This window comes from Amaranthus tricolor, chromosome 3 (assembly GCF_026212465.1).
Source record: "Amaranthus tricolor cultivar Red isolate AtriRed21 chromosome 3, ASM2621246v1, whole genome shotgun sequence".
Classification (NCBI taxonomy): Eukaryota; Viridiplantae; Streptophyta; class Magnoliopsida; order Caryophyllales; family Amaranthaceae; genus Amaranthus; species Amaranthus tricolor.
The window spans coordinates 26,716,333-26,737,833 of record NC_080049.1 but is presented as its reverse complement, the minus strand read 5'-3'; the positions used below and the strand labels follow the sequence as shown (position 1 = coordinate 26,737,833).

The following is a 21,501-nucleotide window of genomic DNA, read 5'->3' as shown; positions in this document are numbered from 1 at the left end:
TGGTGGTGATGGTGGTGGTGGTGATGGTGATGATCCTCAAAATAGAGATTCATTAAGAGAAGGAGATGATTCATTATCTGCCATTTTAGCTTAATCTTCCTTCCTAAATCCCAAATAAGAACTTCAATAGATCATTACTTGAAATTCTTTATTTTCTTCAACAAATAACTAGATATACCCCTTAATTAAGCCTCTCCCTTTTGATCTTCTTTGATTCTTTCTAGCCCTATAAGATCAACAAATATATATATATTATAAATTACCGGCCCTAAGTAAGGGCAAGGCGTGTCTACGCCCAGGCCCCCAAAAATTTTAATCTTTAATTAGTGCTAAGATTCGAACTTTTTTATATATATAATAGTTTAGGGGCCCATAAATAATCTTTCGTCCCAAGCCCCTAAAACCTAGTCTCGCCACAAACAGACAATAATCAATAATATATGATGCATTAATGAACATTTACAAAAAATAAAATAAAATAATAGATGGAGAGGAAACTTAACCTAATGGAAGAAAGTATGAAGGTAAAGGAAATCAAAAGAGAGAAGCAAAAATTGGGATGCAAAGAGGATGACATGATACAAAGGAGAAGTCCTTTAGAATGAGTATTTTGTTCCTACAAAAATGGATCCATCACTTTGTATCTCTTTGCTTTCTTTTATGTTTTGTGTTATTTCTGAATATCGTATTGTATTGTATGAATTTAGTTTAAATTAAAATAAAATAACTAATTTTAATATTTTGTTTTTTTTCATTATCTAATTAAATCACTTGATTATACTTTTTAAATAGAAAGGTGCATACTATTTTAGTGTGGACTAACTCCACACCTATAAGATAGTTACGTCAATATGCAATAAAACATATAAGAAAATAATTTTCCTACAATCAATCCGAGAATGTACTTAGGGATCTTCGATGTTAAAATTATACAAAATCAATTTTGCATGTAGTTTAGGAACCTTTGTAACTATATAGCCTATATGATACTTAATACAAAATAATGCAAAAAATATCGGAGTACAAGAAAATGACTAACTCCCACAATTTAGCCATCAAAAAGAAAACTGATACAACAAGTTACCACCAATATGTGTCGCCCCACATGCCAAACTATGTCGCCCAAAGGTGTGGTGTATCTTGGGCGTCGTAGGTAGTTGTGGCCCAAACACCATTATCAACGAACCTAAAAGAAAGGGTAAGTTTAGATGACATGGTAAATTAAAAAAAGTGGAAAGGAAATTAAGGCTCGAACATTTTTGAAAATATAACTGGTAGTGTTTAATAAATGATTGATCATTGTTAAATTTTTTGCTAGCATGTTTGACCAATCATAAGGAGACTCTAAGAAGGTCAATCATGGAGGCTATTTATGTTTTGAGAAGACTGATGGAAAAATATAGGAAGCGGAAGCAAGATTTGCATATGGTGTTCATCAACTTGAAAAAAGCGTATAATAGCATACCACGACGCATCATCTGGAATAGCCTGAAGGCCAGAGGTATTTCATCGATGTACATTGAGGCTATACAGGATATGTATGACATAGTTTTGACTAGCATTCAAACACCGGTGGGGATAATAGAGCCTTTCCCGGTTAAAGTAGTACTACATCAGGGATCGACACTAAGTTCTTTCATTTTTATGGTCAAGCATGTTATTCGCTGACGATATCGTGTTGGTAGCGGAAACTAAAGAATAAGTTAGTAGTAAATTGGATGAGTGAAGGGAAGCTTTGGAAGGTAAAGGGTTACTCATTAGCCGTACGAAGACTGAATATTTGCGTTGTGACTTTAGTGGGACATCGTTGATTGGTGAGCCAGAGGCGTCTGGTGAAGAAGTAGTTACTAGTACGACGAAGTATATGTATTTGGGATCAATCATTCAGAGGGATGGGGGGATTGACTGAGATGTCAATCATCGAATACATGCGGGTTGGCTCAAGTGGCGAGCAGCAACTGCGGTGCTATGTGATAAAAATTTCTCCAATAAGTTAAAAGGTAAATTTTACAGGGTGGCAATCAGACCTGCTTTTGCTATACGGGACACAATGTTGGCCCGTAAAGAAGATTTTTGAATATAAGATGGAAGTTACAAAAATGCGTATGCTGAGGTGGATGTGCCGGCACACATTGATGGATCAAATTACGAACCAAGAGTTTAGAGACAAACTAGGGGTTGCCCCTATTTCTACAAAAATGCGCGAAAATAGATTGAGGTGGTTTGAACATGTGCAGAGAAAGACTTTCGACGCCCCTGTGAGGAGAATAGAGAGCATCATAGTAGAGGGTAAGAGGAGTCGAGGAAGACCCAATAGAACTTGGGATTAGCAAATAAAAGTTGACTTGCATGAATTAAACCTCTCTGAGGACCTGACCAAAGATAGAGGTAGATGGAGGCGTCTTATCCATGTTTTAAAATACTGATTCTCCCTTCGCTTACTTGTCGATGTTCTTATTCTCTGGCTTTTATTCATTGCTATTACTATTATTATTGTTGTTTTCTTTTTCATTTTTAATTGTTTTTTTTACTTTATTTTATTATATTCATATGCATTCTATTTATATTTATCTTATGTCTAAGGGTCATGTTTGTGTATGATAAGATGTAAACTTGCGGAGTTCGCTTCAACTGCACTCGGGCCCATCAGTTGCAAAATGACTTTAGTCGCACTCTTCCTTATGAGTATGAGTTGCCGCCGTCCTTCCCTCTCCAAACCCTATCCATAATTTTTTATGGGCGGAATACACCGAGTATAACGATAATGTTTGACCACTCATAATGTTACTCCCTCCGTTCCTAATTAATGATCCTATTTTTTTCTATTTGAAACAGTTTTATTTACTGTTTCTTATGGAATCATTACATCTATATCACACAATTAACCTTAGTTATTCTAATTTATATATTTTTTAATGATTACGATACTCACATATTTTCAATAGTATTTTAGTATTTTTATAATGCTTATAACTCCTACATATTTCACACTAATTTATTTTAACATTTTTAATATTTTACAAGTAGCTATAAGCAACATAATTTTGAAAATTACAAGACTTTTGTAATCAAGTCATACAAGGTGTTCATGTCAAATAAACCTTACTGCCTACAGGACCAGTTGTAGATGTATACCGTTAAGTTAGTTGACAAAACTGCAGATCAACGCCCCTAGAAATAATTTTACAAGTAAATTATAAGCAATATGAGAACATTAGCACCTGGAAAAGGAAATTAGAAAAAAGCAATCCAACAATATTCTGTGAACAGACCGTCCCAACCAACAAATCCTGGTGCAGCCGAAAAGGTTGCACTAGACTTATGAAAACCTGCATTGGCGACCTCAGTTATCAACAGCCTCGTCTCATCTCATCAACAAAGGAATGAGCGGAGATTTGGTGCGTCTTTAGTAGTTTATCATTGTGTTTTCTCGAGAATAATACACCAATTTGATTTGTCAAAGAAGCGATCCACGATTACAGCATTGCTCATTCCGGAGACTAAGCTGCAAAAACATCAAAATGAAAGAAAACAGTCGGTGATTGAAAACAAGATTTACTCGCACCTGACAAGAGAAAATATTGCGATCAGAGGAAGAGGATCGATGAAAGAAACAAAAACAAGCCCAGCAATCAGAAACAACATGGACTAAACTGTTCGAATTATATAAAACAAAAGTTATGAATTATGATCCTAGAAGAGAGACTAAAAAAACCCTTGTTTTAACAACTGCACAAGGTGTTAAACACCAAACATGCTAGCCAAATAGCCTATTCACTAGGACCAGGAAGAAGTGCACTCTGCACAGGTTATTATCATACTTTACAATGCACCAACTATATGAACGCTTTAGTATTGAATAGATTTAATCCCCCTTACTCCAATTAGTCCGGAGCCACTTTAGGGACATCCGGGCATTGTAATGTCGTGTCTCAAATTTTAAGCAAAGTATGGCTGGGAATCTCCATTCTTATAGTACTTATTAATTAGCAAACACAAAAATGCAGGGGATATCCAATATGCTCAACTTGGGGAAATAGTGCTATCCTATAGATGAGTTGAGCATCAATCCCGGTTAGTTTTAAAAGGCAGTGTCTAGGGCGGGCGATGGGCTATAGGCATCTTGATGGGGGCAAGTCGAAGTGATTTCTTAAGGTGAGTGCCTCAGATCACCTTATAGAGACTAAGGTGAGTGCCTGAGGACATCGTAAGAAGCCTTTTGGTATTAGCATTTTGAGAAGCCCATTTGATGCAGGCACAATGTTTTCTATTCTCCTCTCCTCTTTTCTTCTTCAACTCTCTTATGAATTTGTGTCCGGTATTTAATGGGGTCTTTAATTTTAGTTTTTTTTTAAGGATTTTGAGGTTCCTTATACAGTTACACCCAAAGGTTAGCGTCTTCGCCTGGAGCCTTGAGTCTAGGGCCTAGGAACTACAGAACCTTAGCACCTTAAAACCACTCACGCCTTTTAAACTAAGATCAAATAAAAGATCAAAAGACATGAAGAGGACAGAAGACTTTGAGATGGACTACACTTCGTAGCCATTTGGCAACAAAAATTGCCTTACCCTTTGTTTGAGAAGCTGGTTGTCTCCTATAGCCCTTATACTATTACATGTTATTAACAAGTGGCTTACAAATTGGCTCTTCCTTCGACAACCGTAGTGCATCTAATTTTCACATGTCATAACTCAACAAGCTCTTGAGAATTTGGATACAGAGCCAAACCTTCTTTATATCATGGCTGACATGGAGCTAAACGAAACACTTGAGTTGTTGCTGGAAGTGAAAACAGATGACAAAAGGCAAAGACAGTAAACTTAAAGTGTATTTATATGATAACAGATACCAACTTCAAAAGCCAAGTGGGGGCAGAATGAGCTGATATATCCCAGCTTTCCTCAATTCCATCTTGCTGAGGAGCGTGCCATCAGCCCATCACATACTCATGGCGCAACAAAAGGGGTAATGTTGGTTATTCATAATAATTCAATTAGTTACAAAAAGGTGGCAGTAAACTATATATTGACAGGAAAAGAAAAGTGAGCTTGTGCAATATAAAGGGGTTTGATTTTTGGAATCTAGATAAGATTCAATCAAAAAAAATATTTGCCTAGAGGTTTGAGCGCACTCTGCTGACTGCTTGAATGAGAAGCAAGCTTGTAGTCTATACAGGTAAGTGGCATGCAACTATCAAACAAGTATCAACTTCTTTCTGCTTTCTATCATTTCAACCTCAGTTAGTTACAATGCCTTTGAGTTTTCCCTATTAAAGACAGTATCTACTCTAGGAAATATAACCAATTATTTGCAGTTAGATACTATTTTCAAAACTACACTTGGAGATATTACTATATTAGTTCCTATTTTATCTATGAAGTCCTCATGACTGTGTCCCATGGAAACAGAGTTACATTTTTAAAGAAAATAAGTAGAAAGAAAACAAGTGCTGTGCAGCTTTTTCCAAATAGAAAAAGCTGTAAACTCATAGGGAATCAACAAATGGTTATAGGAGCAAACTAGATAGATTCCCGTGTAAATGCAGATGCTATAAATATTTACTAATATGAATAATGATATTATTTTATAAAATTAATTTATTTACAACATAAACTTAATTAAATCTTTTTATTTGTTATGATATTATCATTATCAAAGTGAATAAATAATTTATTATACAACATTAAAACATATATTCATAGTAATTATTGATGGTTGAGACAAATAAAATTCAAAAAATCTTTAACTATGATATATAGGAGGGAAGATTTAGTTGAAAAAATAGCCAAGTTAGTTAGTTTATTCATTATAAGAGTATGATGATTTATTATCTAAGTTAAAATAAAAATCTACTGATATATTATTTTTTTTTTAGTTTATATAAGATAATATAGTATTTCAATATATCATCACATATAGTTATAGACTTATAGTCAATCAACAAATATTACATATTTTAATAAGTTAATTATTTCCCTAAAAATCAAATCAAATATCATAAGTTTTCCAATCAATAATAGAAAAAGGCGGGAAAATTTTTAATAACAGTGTGACACGGATCTCAAGTCATTTCTTAATTAGTATATTTTATTGATTCATGTGAACAAAGTGCATAACTGCATATTATTTAGCACGACAACAATCACAACACTATGACTTTCATGGCCGGCTAACTCATTAAAATGCAAAAATCCAGCAATAATAAATCAGTTTTGCACACAGAAACAAGCAATAGAGAAGTTGTGTATTCAAAACGCAGACAATATTATGAGAAATCAAAGATGATGCTGAATGACTAGTTGGGCACATCAAGTTTGAGCGTCTGACATAAGTTTAAAGGCACAACTGAGAAATCAGGCAACATACAGGCACTAAACAGGAAAGATGTGAAGCCTAAATATGCTGAGAGATGAGCAGAATGATTTTAGTTGGGAAATAGTTCACTGTTTTCAAAGAGTAAACTCGCAGATAAAGTCCATGAAGTGTATAAAAGAAAAGGTTCGGTGTTTAAATTACATCAGAAGACTAGTAATGAAATACATTTGGAAGTCTATGTAGACAGGTGCAAAGATAAACTGACAGTATCAACTCCAGCGTCAAAAAAAGATATTATATGAATGAAAATCCACATATTCAATTGAGTTTTTTCAGGTTCCTAAACACATATCGATCATTCACGTCTCAAGTGCATATGTTGATCAAATTTTAAAGCCGTCAAAATTCACAACCTAGTTTGGGATATAGGATCAGGAATTACTATAGAATTAGGACCTCTTTTGAGGTTTTACAAGTCAATCAAATGTCGAAAGTGTGGGCTTGAAATGCAAGAAACATTTCTAAAATGTAATTGAAATTTTACCAACTAATATAGTAATATTCAAGTAATTAAATGTTACTTCCTTATTAGTTCAAACAAATAAACAACTATCAGTAGATTTTACCAAACACTTTTATAAATACTGTTAATTCAATCAGTCAGTCAAACCTATTAAATCAAAGAAATATCAATTTAAGTCATCCACTATCCACTAGCTATCCTCTTATTGCCAAGTTACAAATGTTTTAAACTAAAATATGTTGATTAAGACTGACTTTCAAGTTTCATGTAATGTTTTTGTATTTGCTCAGAATATTCTTTTCATCTTCATAGATGGTGACCAAGATAGATCAAAGCGGAAAAAATGCTAGGAGTAGAAATTACAAAAGGGGCACACAATGAAAATTCCAAAATTGTATCTTTGATATTCATTTAACATTCAATTAACAAGACAATATTGCCAAGAGTCTCTAAGATGCAATTTAGGAGCCTAGATGGGCTACTTAACGGCATCAGGATGATAAATAATGCTGACTCCCAATAGTGAATTTGATAAATGGCCTTGCACAAAAAAAAGAAGACATTCTTGCACCGAGGAACATTTTCATATTTCCATTAGTATTTTTTAACTTTCTTTAGATGATGACAAAGCTAGTAGATTTCCAAGAATCTCAAGGAGAACGAAAGTCAACTAGGCAGAGGTACGTTATTCCAACTTATTGTATCACTGATCAGAATTCAAAAGGCAATATGCATGATGGAGTCCAGAGAATGTTAGCATACAAGAGTAACAATGCAGTCATCCACTTATAAGTCTGAACTCACGTATGAGCAAAACAGTGAAAAACAATGACCAGTACAAGGCAAAGAATGAGCAATAAAAAAGATGGTATAACCAAAGGCCAGGATCATATCAAGGAAGTTGTTTGTTACCTTTCAAGTTCACCCTCACTGAAGACATGATAATATCTGTCATACACCACAGCGCCTTTCTTGTCATCTTTTCGTGCAAAACCACTTGCAACAGCACAAGCAGAAGCGCCACTAACTTCAGCACGATGATAGGGTAAATGCCAGGGAACAAAGTACTCCTGTCGATTTTCTTTACTAACATCACCATCGGATGTCATTGACTTGTCTTCTTGGTTGTTTATATTTATGATTCTATTCGGATTTTCACCCAGGGACTCATGGGAGACTTTGCAGGACTCTTTAGAACTGGTCTCTTCACTTTCAGGAATGCTTTCCAAGTTGAAAGACCGGGGGCTACATACACGAGGACTACTAGGACCAATCCACTCATCTAGGTACTTATGGGGCAATGGGGTCCATTTGTTAAGCAAACCTTGGTCTTCTTGCTCCACAGCCCATACTGTTATCAACACTAATCCCCCCTTCCTAACAACTCGAACCAGCTCTTCAATGGCTTTTCTTCTCCTACTTCCAGTACTTAAATGATGCAATACAGCAATAGAGATTGCTGCATCACCAAAACCAGTTTTATAAGGCAAATTTACAGCATCAGCAACCAAAGCTTCATGCCCTCTCTCTGCACATATACTAACTAAAGGGGAACTTATATCACATCCTACAAAAAAGCAGTTGGGATTATAACCAAGGTATTTTCCGTTTCCACAGCCCGCATCAAGGACAAGAGATCCTAGAGGCAAAGAATCTAAAAAAGATGCAACCTTTGGCCACTTAGCAAATCTAGTTGAACTAAAATGGGGTGCAATTGCATCATAAACCTTATGAACATACGTCTTCTCGATTTCAGGGGTACACAGAGCATGGGTAGATGAAGATCTATCCTCACTTATCAAGCAAGATGGTTGATTCTTAGATTCTCTATCAAATGCAGCAGCCGAGTAAAAGGAAGGGCGGCCTACTCTAATTTCCTTCATCGTATTAGAGACTAAAGAGTAACAGTCAACAACAGATAATGAAGGAACTATGTGTAATGCCCGTTGAATTTGATAAGAAACTCTGCAACACTCAAGGCCAAATATCATCACCTGAAACAAAATTAAAATTACTGCTGAATGGTATGAATGATGATGTTTTTATGCTTAGAAATCTCTCATTATAAGCTAACATAGAGTACAATCCTACAAAAGCTGTAAAAAACAGCGCTAAGGAAAAAAAATCATGCACAAATATATCTTGAAAGGTAAATCTCAAGTTCATAACCCAGCTCCCAATCATTTTTGATAATAAACGTATACCTTAATATAGAACCGTTCATGACTTGCTTCCAAGCGGCAAATCTCAAGTTCCAAATTGCTTTCAAGAATCACAGTACGAGAAGAAGAACTAGGGATTTATCTTTATAAATTGGGAATCGGGGAATGGGGATTTAGCGTTTATGTTTTAGGGTTTTAGGAAAGAAAATTTGCAATCACGATTATCGTAGAAGGAAGCTCCACATCATATGAATGATTGTGAAGGAATAATTTCTTCCAGAAAAGATTATTAAATTGAATGAGCTCAGAATCGGGTTTGTAAGACTTGGTGAATGTATCAGTTACCCCAGGAAATATATAGTAATAAACAATTTGGTACCTTGGAGAGATCCGGCGTTGGCGGCGGCGACGATAATTGCTTAAGTGTTTGACGGCGGAGGATGGAGGAACAATGGCGGCAAAAGGTTAATAATTTCGTCGGCGGCGGCGGCTGATGAGATAAATGTTCTACTCCATCATCAAAGATCTAATTTTGTGTTGTTTCAGTTGGAGTACCACTTACCGGACTTCTGGATTTGTGGGGTTGATGCATTTTCAATTCTTTTTACTTTTCTTTGTTTTTTTCTTTCATACTCATTTTTTTAAAAGTGTTTCATGCTCGTTTCCTATAAGCTTAACTCCACTTTATTGCTTAGTTCATGTTAAAAAAATAAATAATTCATTAAAATTAATTTTATATTAATAAGTGAAAATTAGTTATAATCAGCATAATTTACAACTTACAATTGGTAAAAATTAGTTATTATTAGTAAAAAACAGTTTTAATCAGTATACCATTTTAATAATTTATAAATAAAAATTGGTGACAATTAGTTATATCAATTTCAATCAATAAGGATATCAATCAATTTAATTGTCATTCCTATATAATCTTCATTAGGACAATCATTTATGTTCTTGAAAATAAGTCGCACAAGAGTGTATATGTTTTAGGACAATCAATTTGAGGCCAAACCATTAGGTAACAATATTGGTAATTTCATCCGGTAGCTTTGAGTATTTTCCTATACCATTAATAAAATAAAGGGCACATTTTCTGCTTCTTCTCAACACAACTAGTAATGAGGTTTCTTGTTGTGTCATGCACATACGAATATATAATAAACTGTTAATACTTTAATAAGCTTAGATTAAGTTTTCATATACAAATCCTTATATTGACTATAACCCAACACAACCTACCCTCTACTTCAACTTGCTTAACATGTATACTTTGTTGTGGTTTTTATATGACTAATTATTTAAAACAACATCAATATATATATATATATATATATTTATTGCAAAAGAGTTTTAGTTATCCTATAATCCACCTATTTTCGGCCTACTCCAAAAAAAATCCATAAATTCAAAACTTTACAATGCTTGAACACTTCAGGAAAAAAGGCAAGGGTATATATGTCAAATTATTCTTCCATTTCCCGCCCAAACGCATGGGCCAACTCATTAAATTATCATTTTTTACATTTATTTTAATTCAGATTATTTTTGATTATACGAGTACTGCCTTTTAAGTGTTCCCCCAGTCCACTTCCTCCGTTTTCTTTCTCACACTGCTACACATTCTCCTTGGTTCTTGCCACTCGCACAAACCGGCAAACTTCTTCCTCCCATTTTCTCTCTCTTTTCAAGGTTCTAAATTATTCTTCTTTTTTGTCATTTTTTCCTCTTTATTATCGTGTTTTGTCTCGCATTTCAATGTTTTTGAATGGTGTTTGAATTGCTAAAACCCTAGGTTCTTGAAAGTAAATTTCAAAATGGTTAACATTCTTCGTGTCTGTTGATGCTTTGCTCAGATTCATGTAAAATTTTACTTATTTGGCTTACTTTTCAGGTTTTGTGTAAGGAAGATACTAGGATTTGAAAATGGCGGACGAAAATGGAACTAAGGTTGATCCTTCTATTGATTCACCAACTTCTGTTCTCGAAGATGAGGTATCTTTTTTTTTTCTTTACCTTTTCTTTTAATAGCTTTTTATTTACTTTTTCGTACTAGTTTTACAAATATGTGCTTATTTATGTTTAAATGTGTGCTTTTGATCCGACTTTTTGAGCCATATTTTTTAGGTTCCGGTTAGATTTGATTTGCTCTTTCATAAAATTTGTCTTTTTTGTTTTTTTTTTGGGTTGAAGAACAACTTTTTAGATGTATTCGTTTGTTCAGTGATTTACTGATTATTTATTGTACTTGTCTTGTTAATCCCTCAAGTGTTCAAGTGGTTATTCTTCAAGTATTACTTTTGAATTGTCTTGTATTACTGTCATCGTGTTTTTCCTTTTTATATTGATATGATGAGAATAACTTTAGTGTCTGAATTGTTTGATCCTCTTGGTCAAGAAGGTGGCTAGTGATTGCTCATGAGTGTAGAGCTGCCTTGTTCTATAGTAGCTGTGTTACTCCTGTTTCCGGTTCATATGACTTACACCGCTTACGTGTGTAATAATTTATGCTTTTTAAGCGTTTGGTCGAAGATGATTGCTTTGGTAGTTGGTAATTGAATTTAATTTTGGATACATTTATGGCTTTTGCTCTGAAGTAGAATTTTTCGACTTTCTACTTGATCCTTGTATTTTTTTTTTCCATTTTCCTTTATAAAATGTTTTTGTAACCTGCAGGATATTGTTAAAGAAGAAGCTGTAGTCAAACTGGAAGATGACTTACTTATTGATGCGAAAAATGGAGATACTACTCTTTTGTCAAAAGAAATGGCCGAGGAGGAAGAGAAGTTGCTTGAAGCAAGAAAGAAGGAAGAAGAGGTCGATCATGGTAAATTTCCCCAGGATGGAGGCAATTTAAATGATGATCAATTTTCCAAGTTGGATGATCTTTTAACTCAAACACAACTATATTCAGAGTTTTTGTTGGAGAAGATGGATGACATTACATTGGTATATTTTTACCTTTTCTGTTTTTAAATTATGATATGATTTATTTCTCAGTTATATGTTCATGTGCAATTCGTGGACCTTATTTGTGTAGAATGGAGTGGAGGAACAAGAGGAGGAAGCTGAGCCTGTTAAGGGGAAAAAGAGAGGTCGAAAGAAGAAAGCCGCGCAATATAATGATGTGAGCACTTTACATTTTTCTTTAATATAGGAGTGACCTTTGTGCGATTACTTGGGAAGTGTTGTATATTTTGATTGCACATGGTAGCAAGGTATGACCAAGTTAATTTATTGAACTTTGAAGGTGATATTATTGAGTTACTTAGTTTGGAGCTTAGTTTTGGTTGCTCCTTTTCTCATTCTAGTGGCCAAACTTGGGCTCTTCTCTTTGTTTTCATATAAGATAACGCAAATTTAAAAGCTTAAGTCATTACCTTTTCTAATTAAGGTGACTTGACTATTTTTTACATCAGAGATTAGTTCTCAAATTAATTCCTTATTTAATTGATTCTACTAAATACCCCATCCATTTTGCCAACATCTTTCCATTTGTTTTTTGAGATTATTCATCAATCAAACTTAATCTCTATATTTTAATCAATATGTTAAAATATAGTCAAGTGTTCTCGAATGCATTGACATGTGTGAAAAAAAAATGGTAAGATGTTAGTGAAATGGAGGGAGTAGCTTGTATATCAGGTAGTTAGATAGTTTCTTACAGCCCTACATAAAACACATTTTAACCTACTCGATTCAGTTAATGTTTCCAACAACATTTGAAATTCCCTTCAGGTTTGCTCATTTTGTTTACTCTCACCCTTTCACATTATAAGTTTTGATAAGTTTACTTCATTTCTTTAAGCTCAGAGAGAACCAGCTATGGTTTGTGCTTTGTTCTTGTTAAGCATCTATGTTCTACATTCCTAGTTGGAAGATTAATGTGTGTCATCATTACCTGTTAAGTTGGTGCCGGTTTTGATATTAAACATTTTTTATATTACGTTAAATTGTGTGCACATATTTGAGTTTGTTATTGGAATATTGTTTGAAGTTTTCATCTGATTCTATTTTCGATATAGATAGATTCAGTAAAAAAAATAAGTATCTAGCCTAAGTAGCATTATTTGATATTTTTTGGTGATATGATTGTGCTGTATGATCTTGCAGAAAAAAGCAAAGAGGGCAGTTGCAGCAATGCTTACTAGATCTCAACAAGGGACAACTGCTGAAGACAACGATCTTACTGAGGAAGAAAAAATTGCAAAGGAGCAGTCTGAGCTCATACCTCTGTTGACTGGTGGAACGTTAAAATCTTATCAGATCAAAGGAGTAAAGTGGCTGATTTCTCTGTGGCAAAATGGTTTAAATGGAATTCTTGCTGATCAAATGGGACTTGGAAAGACAATTCAAACCATTGGGTTTTTGGCACATCTTAAAGGGAAAGGTTTAGATGGGCCATATATGGTGATTGCTCCTCTCTCAACTCTGTCAAACTGGATAAATGAAATAAACAGGTACAAAAGTGGTTTCATCTTCCTGTTTTATTTGTTTTTTGAGAATTTGATACATGTTCATGCTCTTTTTTAAATTTCAGGTTTACACCATCAGTGAAAGCCATTATTTATCATGGTGATGCAAAAGAAAGGAATCAGATTCGACTGAAACATATGCCAAAGAACATAGGTCCTAATTTCCCTATTGTCATTACTTCTTATGAGGTCGCTCTTAATGATGCTCGAAAATGTCTTAGGCATTACAAATGGAAATATGTAGTTGTTGATGAGGTAAAATTTTCTTGTACTGAAAGTTTTATAGTCCTGTGACCTATATTTTTGCATTTTCTCAATTCTGTATTTTTACTTGGAAAGGGTTTATTCCTATGCTTTTTTATGATTTGATAGGGCCATCGCCTGAAAAATTCTAATTGCAAATTGCTGAGAGAACTGAAGCGTGTGCCTATTGAGAACAAACTTCTGTTGACTGGAACACCGTTGCAGAACAACTTGGCTGAGCTGTGGTCATTGCTTAATTTCATTTTGCCTGACATATTTTCATCTCATGAAGAATTTGAATCCTGGTTTGTGCACACTTTAATTTTAATTTAACCTCAATTTATGAATAACTCTACCTTTGTGCAATTCCTAACTTAAAAGATTCAAGACATTGTTACCTGGAACGACATTCGGTTTGGAACGGGGAGCGGGAACGGGAATGGGAACACGGAACGCAGCCTAGATTGATTGCGGAACGATTGGGTATGAGATACATTATGTGTAAAACATATAATTGAAAACAAAGTTAAATTAAAATAATTATTTTGCTTTAACAAATTATTTTCAAGTGGATTTTTTAAAAAAATTTCTGGGTTTCATCTCGTTTTCTTCAACCTTCTTTTTTCTTTAATTTGTAAATGATGGCCAAAATACCTTTTAAAAAAGGTCTTCTAAATCGGGACGTCACCTTGAGCGATTTGGGTCGCGTTTCGTGGTGATTGGGGATGAACGTTCCCGGATCGCGGAACATGGCTACGTTCCACGTTCCATGTAATTACGATTCAAGACCATTTTTTGTGTACCTCACAGCATGTCGTGACTAGGGTCATGTATCCATGTATGCTTTCATCATGTCCTTGGGATTCAGCTTCTTGGTGTTGATTTTTAAATTCTCACTGGAATTTTTATCATGGATGATTTCCATGGTCATTTACCGAGAAATGTGAATTAGATCAAAACATGTAGAATGAGTGTGGAATCATTCTAAGTTGAATCTCAGATATTAAATATTGAGACATTGATTGCTATAATGTGGTTTTCATTTCATGTCATCACGATAGCATTTAATTTCATTTAATTTCATAATTTTCCATAAAAAATCATGTTCTAGGTTTCTCTAAAAGATATCTATAATGATAATTCATTTCTGGAGGCGACAATAGAGCAAAACTTTCTATTATTATGGTAGCTCTTTTAAGATTCTTGTTTAGTTCACTTGTATAGGTTAACTAAATTTGTCTTTTTAATATGATATTGATGAAACTGGGTGGACGTTTAAAGGAATGAGTAGTTGTATTATCTGAGTTTCACTGAGATGTTAGGATTTGCTGATTTATTGGAGTGGTTATTATGTCCAGGTTTGATCTTTCGGGAAAACGCAACAGTGAGGATATGAAGGAGGAAGCGGAAGAGAAGAGGAGAGTTCAGGCATGATTTCAATCAATACTGATTTGTTTCTATAAATTGTATTGTACTTGTGTCTTTGATTTCACGAGCCTTTATTGTATGTAGGTGGTTGCCAAGCTACATGCTATATTGCGTCCATTTCTCCTTCGCAGGTTGAAGACTGATGTTGAACAATCACTCCCCGGAAAAAAGGAGATTGTATTATATGCTACCATGACTGATCATCAAAGAAACTTCCAGGAACACCTCATTGATCGAACTTTGGAAAATTATTTATCGGAGAATGTGAGTTTAGGTAAGAATTTCATGCTGATGGATGTCTGTACTGATTAGAAATCTGTACTGATTAGGAATCTGTACTATTCATCATCATTACGCTCTTCTCACTTTTTGTTGAATAGAGCTTTTGATTTAGGCCTTCTTTGTTTGCGGATCTTAGATGTTGAATAGAGCGAGTCACAAATTTTTATTTGCAGCTGTTAAGATCTATATTTATTTAGAAATGGTAATATTTAGGCTTTGAATTCAAATGTTGTGGTAATGTATTATCTTGTAGCCCTGGACAATGTCATGTTTAGATATCTCAAAATTGTTTTTTCCCTTTTGGCATTCAATTTTCATTGATATCAGAATCTTTATACCATAGAAAAAAATAAAGGTAATTTACAGTGCTTTGTTCCCTCTATCTTTGGCAATTGTTGTTATTTATCATTACTGACATTCAGTGTGCCTTTTGAAACACTTTACATTTGTGCTAATTACTTATTTGAAAAAGTGTAGGTACTGCACCACGTGGAATGAAAGGAAAGCTTAACAATCTAATGATGCAACTCCGTAAGAATTGCAATCATCCAGATCTGTTAGAATCTGTTTATGATGGATCATGTGAGTACCCATGCTGGTTTGACCCGCTTAATCGGTATTTTTTTTGTTTTCTTGTCTTAGTGATATGGCCATCTCTTTTTGGCAGACTTCTATCCTCCTGTAGAACAAATAGTTGGACAGTGTGGGAAGTTTCAGTTGCTGGACAGGTTATTGACTAAGCTCTTTGAACGAAAGCACAAGGCAAGTTTTTGAAATTTGTGTTTGATTAATGAATAATGGCAGGCTGAGTGGCACATATATTTCTTAATAAACTCTAATCTGATGGTTTGTTTTCAGGTTCTTATATTCTCTCAGATGACCAAGATTCTTGACCTAATGGATTACTACTTCAGTGAGAAGGGATTTCAAGTTTGCCGAATTGATGGCTCTGTGAAACTTGAAGAGAGGAGGAGACAGGTTGGTGCTTGTAAGCCTCCACTAAATTGTGTTCTCTTTTTCATCCTTCGGAATAAGGCTTTGTCACTGTTATTGTGTTAATTGCTGTGTGCTTCCTATATTCCATTCTCTAATTGCACTGTTTCTTTTAAAGCTTTGAGAGCTTTGTTAGAGAAATAATGTGCTCACAAAAAAACAGTGGGAGTATTGTTGCTTGTGACATTTTATGGGCTTTTCTGATTCTTTTCTTTTCAATTGATCTGAAAATTTTCACACGCATCTACAGATAAAGGAGTTCAATGATATAAATAGTGACTACAGAATATTTATTCTCAGTACGCGGGCAGGAGGGTTAGGCATAAACCTTACTGCTGCAGATACGTGTATTCTTTATGACAGTGACTGGGTAGGTTTTATTTTGCTTGTGTTCTATGTTTATTATCCTTCTCAGTCAGTAATGTGATGCATTCCATTTATCTATTTGCCAGAACCCCCAAATGGATTTGCAGGCTATGGATCGATGTCACAGAATTGGTCAAACTAAGCCTGTTCATGTTTACAGGCTTGCCACTGCACTTTCTGTTGAGGTGCTTGTCTTACTAATTAAGCTTTCTTTGTTAAATCAACCTCAATGTCTTTTATTCTAGTGAGGAGCTTGGAATTTCTGTGCTCAGGGCCGTATGCTGAAAAGGGCCTTCAGTAAGCTGAGGCTTGAACATGTTGTCATTGGGAAGGGTCAATTCAAGGCAGAGAGGACAAAGAATGATTGCATGGAGGTATCTTATTATTTTTTTTCTTATTATATTGCTGTGTAGCAGATTTCTCTATCTTAAGAAAAACAGCGCCTCTCCTGAGAGACCGTCTTTATAAGAGACGGCTTTCCAGGCCCAAGCCCAATAATAAAAAAAAAAAGTCTAAAAACTGACGCGCGTGGTTGAGTTTATTTGGAGTTGGTGTTATAACCTATTGAAGTTGGTGTTATAACCTATTAAAGTTATTATAATCTATTTGGAGATACCTTACTTTAATAGGTTATAATACAAACTCTAATAGGTTATAATACCAACTTCAATAGATTATAACATCAACTCCAAATAGGATTTTACAGTACACGTTTTTCTTATAGTTGTTTATCTAAGTAATAATGGGCCGGCTCATTTGAGACGCGTCTCTTATAAAGACTCAAGTAAGAATTTGTGTAAGAAAAAAAGAAGCTTGGGCTTTGATAGTATGGCATAGGCCTTACTATGTTTTTGACGATGTATGGTTTAAAATACTAAGAAAAGAGAAGTATGATCTTTTTTATTTTTATTATGTGGAAAATATGTTTCCTTAACAAGCTCACCCTTACTGAAATATGTTTAGGTGTCAAAGCCAAGACAAAACATTCTTATTGTAGAGCTTTGTAAAATGTTTATTTCCAATCAGATTTTTTTTCCTTATAATATTTTGTATCAAAATGTATCTTCCTTCCAATGATTTGAAACCTCGGTCAAAAGAACCTGTTTTGCAGGTCATCTTCTTGGAAATTTTACTCTTTGGTTTTCATATTTCCTAGTGTCATGCTTAACTTCTCAAGTGCTGATGTTCACTACCAGGAGGAAGATTTGCTTGCTCTCCTACGAGATGAAGAGGATGCTGAAGATAAGATGGTGCAGACAGACATTAGTGATGAAGACCTCAACAAATTGCTTGACCGTACAGACTTAGTTAATGATTTAGGAAAAGATGAAGACAGAAGCATTGAGAAGTTTGTGCTACCTCTCAAAGGGCCTGGATGGGAGGTGGTTATACCAAACGCAACAGGAGGCGTATTGTCCACTCTTAACAGCTAACCATGCTGTACTCTTTTCAGTGAACATGGAACTCACCCTTCATATGTATTTTTTTTATTACCAGGAAGGGGACTGAATGTAATTCTTGTTTGAGTTGGGTGATGAATTTTGTGTAGTCAACAATGGGGAGAATGTTTTGTGCTTCTTTCATTTTGTTCATTGGCAGTTAAGAATAGTAGGTAGTAGTTAAGGCCATTGAGAAAGGAAGCAGTTTGTACTTTTGTCAGCTCAGATATGTAGATGAGAGGATCCTATGTTCCAAACTCTTTGTCAATTAATATATGAATGCTTTTATCATTTATGTTGACCTTGAAAAAATTGTTATTAGGATAATGAATTTAGGATACCGACTTATTTTTGCTACGTTGAGTAACCGAGTTTAGTTACAAGCTTTTACTTGTATTTTGTACTGTTTCTTTGGAATTGAGTAAAATTTAGTTGTTGGCTGTTGGTGTATTATTGTGTTCAATTAATGCATTTCCAAAAAGAAAAAAGAATGCAACTTGCTTTCCTAGGATTTGGAAATTAAAAATGTAAAATTCCGTTGCCGGGAATCGAACCCGGGTCTCCTGGGTGAAAGCCAGACATCCTAACCGCTGGACGACAACGGATTATTGTTAAATGTTTGCTATGTAAACAGTCCAATTCTTACTTAACGTGTGAAATTGTTGATTCTTGGTAATGAACGGCTATCCCACATATCTATTGATAAGTATACAAGTACAGTTTGTGTTTGTGTCAATTTAAAGTAAGATACAAAACATTTAATCTGAAAACTAAACATAATTATTGAATGGTTAGAAAAATTGACTCAAAAGTGTATATATTTATTATATTAGTTTTCAAATGATTTTTATATCATGGTCTAAATGATAATGTTGTTAAGTACAAGGCTGGTGATCTGGGTGTGTAATTATCAGACTGTAATACTTTTCTTTTTTGTTTATCTATAGTATTTTTTTTAGCAATAGTCCTAACCTTTTTCTTTTAATCTAATCCTCAAACTTATTTCTCTCTCCACCTTAACCACTCATGTTTATTATCTATTTGTTTTTTTTATCTCATTCTTCAACCCAAATACCTTTTCTAATAAATTTCAACTAAATAGCAAAAAAATGCAATACAAGTTCTGTTGGGTGTTTAGAGATTCTAATGAAGGATCGGTTCTTCAATGTATGAACTACATACTTGCATGGTCGGCGATATAAGAGCATGCATGGTTAGGTCTTAAATTGGAGTAATTAAGCCAAATAACTTATGTTCACATAAGTAAATTAGCTAAGCACTACGTAAGCATACAAAGCAGAAAAAACTTAGATCGAACAAAACCAAATGCGGAGAAGGGCCAGAGGAGCGCACGGTCCTCTCTAGTCAGAGCCACGTTTTGTCTTGTTTGCAGTTATATATGTTTACATACTTGTCCGTGGGCAGGAAGTTACCCCTTGTTCTCCACATAGTAGTAAAAAATTGAGAAAGTGGAAATTGAGTTTTTTATACCTCCTTAGGAACTCATTGAGCATTGCAAACTTCAACTAAAATGATCAGAATCCGAAATCGATAACTAAACTTCTTGCTCTCGTATTCTCTACTTAATTATATTAGTGCTTTCATCTGTTTTCTCATCATAAGGTTCTTATATTTAGCTCATTCTACTGCTACTTGTGAGTAATTCTCTCTTGTATCTCTTAAGCATTGTTACACAAAAATCCCGAACCACCAAGCGAAAGAAATAAAAATTAAGAAAAGATTTGAATGTTGCTTAGCGCGAAATATAATCTCTTGTTATTTATGAATCTAGTGTCCATTTTTTAATAGGTTCTTAGCATTAAATATATTATTTGAAGTCAAGTGAGAGGTGGACGAGATTTAAAACCTGTTGTGACATTATCTTTTAATACCATGTTAAAAAAGTAAAAACCATAGTTATTACCCTAAATGCCTAAAATATGTTACTCCCTCTGTTTTCATATTTTCTTCTTAAATAGAATTTACGAATTTTAGTGTAATACTTTGACTATGATTTCTCATCAATCTATATGAAAAAATATATTCATGTGGGATCTTAATAAATTACTTTCTATATATAATTTCTAAATATCAACTTTTAAGAATTTTTAAAAGCTCACAATTTAAATTATTTAACTTTTTAAGTTTGCTTTGGAATCCGCACAAAAAGTAGATGGAAAAAACAAATGAAAACAAAACGGAATAAATACTTTTCCGCTGTTAGAACATACAAAGTTCAATAGTTATTTTGTGGATTGTCAGTGATGTCACAAATAATTAAGGGAATATAATGGGGTACTTATCATGTCTTTGCATCCGTGGAGATGAAGACCCGTACTTACTAGCTATAAGTTTTTTGACATCAGTTATTGTGCATTGGTATGTTCATTACCTGGCAGCCATGTACCAGCTAGATAGCTATTTCACCTTTTTTTGTTGCCTTGATGTGTAAATGAAGGTAATATTATCTCAATTGTTGATGCTGAAATAAGTTTTCCGGATATTATTACTTGCATTGAGATTGTTATTAAAATCAAAGTATTGTCTATGTAATACATGGCAAACTATAAATCAGCTGGGGCCCAGCAACATCCTAATTAGAGATCATAAATAAACATGATATACATCATCTTTTTTCTATTGTTTTGAAGTGAAAGTGCCAAATGGTATATTAATGTCGTTTCTGGTATTTGAAAGAAAAAGATCTTTTTTATAAAGGGTTGATTCTGATTTTTAATGAGTGTTTTGGCAAAATAAAAGAGATGTACGCTAAATATTATAATAATTATTATAAATATAAACGTGTTTTATACTTTTTAATTGACAAAAAAATAACCTAATTAAAAGTGAACGCTAATTGAAGTATTGGGTTAAAATAAAGTTAAAATCTTACAAACAATGTTCTATATCTTCGTGTCAATATTGCTCAGCTAAGATATTGGACCCTTTTTTAACTCTAGACGCTACAAAAACACTTAACTTGTTTAGGGTCAGAAACGACTCTCAAGTACTCGATCACCATGTTTATTTTTTCTTTTTCCCATCTTGTCTTTGTCTTTCCTTTCATCATTCTGATCAATTCAATTCCTAACACACAGCTGCTTAGTGGGAGTTATATGGTCCCAGGAAGCTATAATTTTTTAGTTCAGGAGATGATAGTGGTTAATTATTGTTATAATTCTGTTCCTGTGCTTCGAATTAAGCTGTCATGCATTATCATATGCATGAATTTAGAGACTTAGCCAAGGATTATTACGACTGTGGACCTACACTT

At 34.1% G+C, this 21,501-nt stretch overlaps 2 protein-coding genes and 1 non-coding gene across 4 annotated transcripts; 1 reads left to right on the top strand and 2 right to left on the bottom strand.

The window, feature by feature from the left end:
• Positions 1-3,028: 3,028 nt before the first annotated feature.
• LOC130807372 (tRNA (carboxymethyluridine(34)-5-O)-methyltransferase) lies at positions 3,029-9,647 on the bottom strand. Of its 2 annotated transcripts, none has more exons than XM_057672560.1 (3): positions 9,044-9,647; positions 7,752-8,833; positions 3,029-3,505 (listed from the first exon to the last, which is right to left on the bottom strand). In XM_057672560.1, the coding sequence occupies exons 2-3, from the start codon at positions 8,828-8,830 to the stop codon at positions 3,418-3,420; spliced, it is 1,167 nt and encodes a 388-aa protein (XP_057528543.1). In that variant the 5' UTR covers positions 8,831-8,833; positions 9,044-9,647; the 3' UTR covers positions 3,029-3,417. The 2 variants fall into 2 exon arrangements, with proteins under 2 accessions (XP_057528543.1, XP_057528542.1); XM_057672559.1 differs by having other exon boundaries at positions 9,381-9,647.
• Positions 9,648-10,557: 910 nt separating this feature from the next.
• Positions 10,558-18,522, top strand: LOC130807371 (ATP-dependent DNA helicase DDM1). The gene is made up of 16 exons (XM_057672558.1): positions 10,558-10,693; positions 10,896-10,996; positions 11,678-11,950; positions 12,042-12,128; positions 13,115-13,461; positions 13,542-13,731; positions 13,849-14,024; positions 15,078-15,147; positions 15,232-15,421; positions 15,907-16,011; positions 16,097-16,191; positions 16,288-16,407; positions 16,673-16,792; positions 16,875-16,973; positions 17,061-17,162; positions 17,985-18,522. Exons 2-16 carry the CDS (start codon positions 10,928-10,930, stop codon positions 18,219-18,221), a joined length of 2,280 nt encoding a protein of 759 aa, XP_057528541.1. The 5' UTR covers positions 10,558-10,693; positions 10,896-10,927; the 3' UTR covers positions 18,222-18,522.
• Positions 18,523-18,760: 238 nt separating this feature from the next.
• Positions 18,761-18,832, bottom strand: TRNAE-UUC (transfer RNA glutamic acid (anticodon UUC)). The gene has a single exon. It is a non-coding gene; the product is annotated as a tRNA-Glu (tRNA).
• Positions 18,833-21,501: the final 2,669 nt, after the last annotated feature.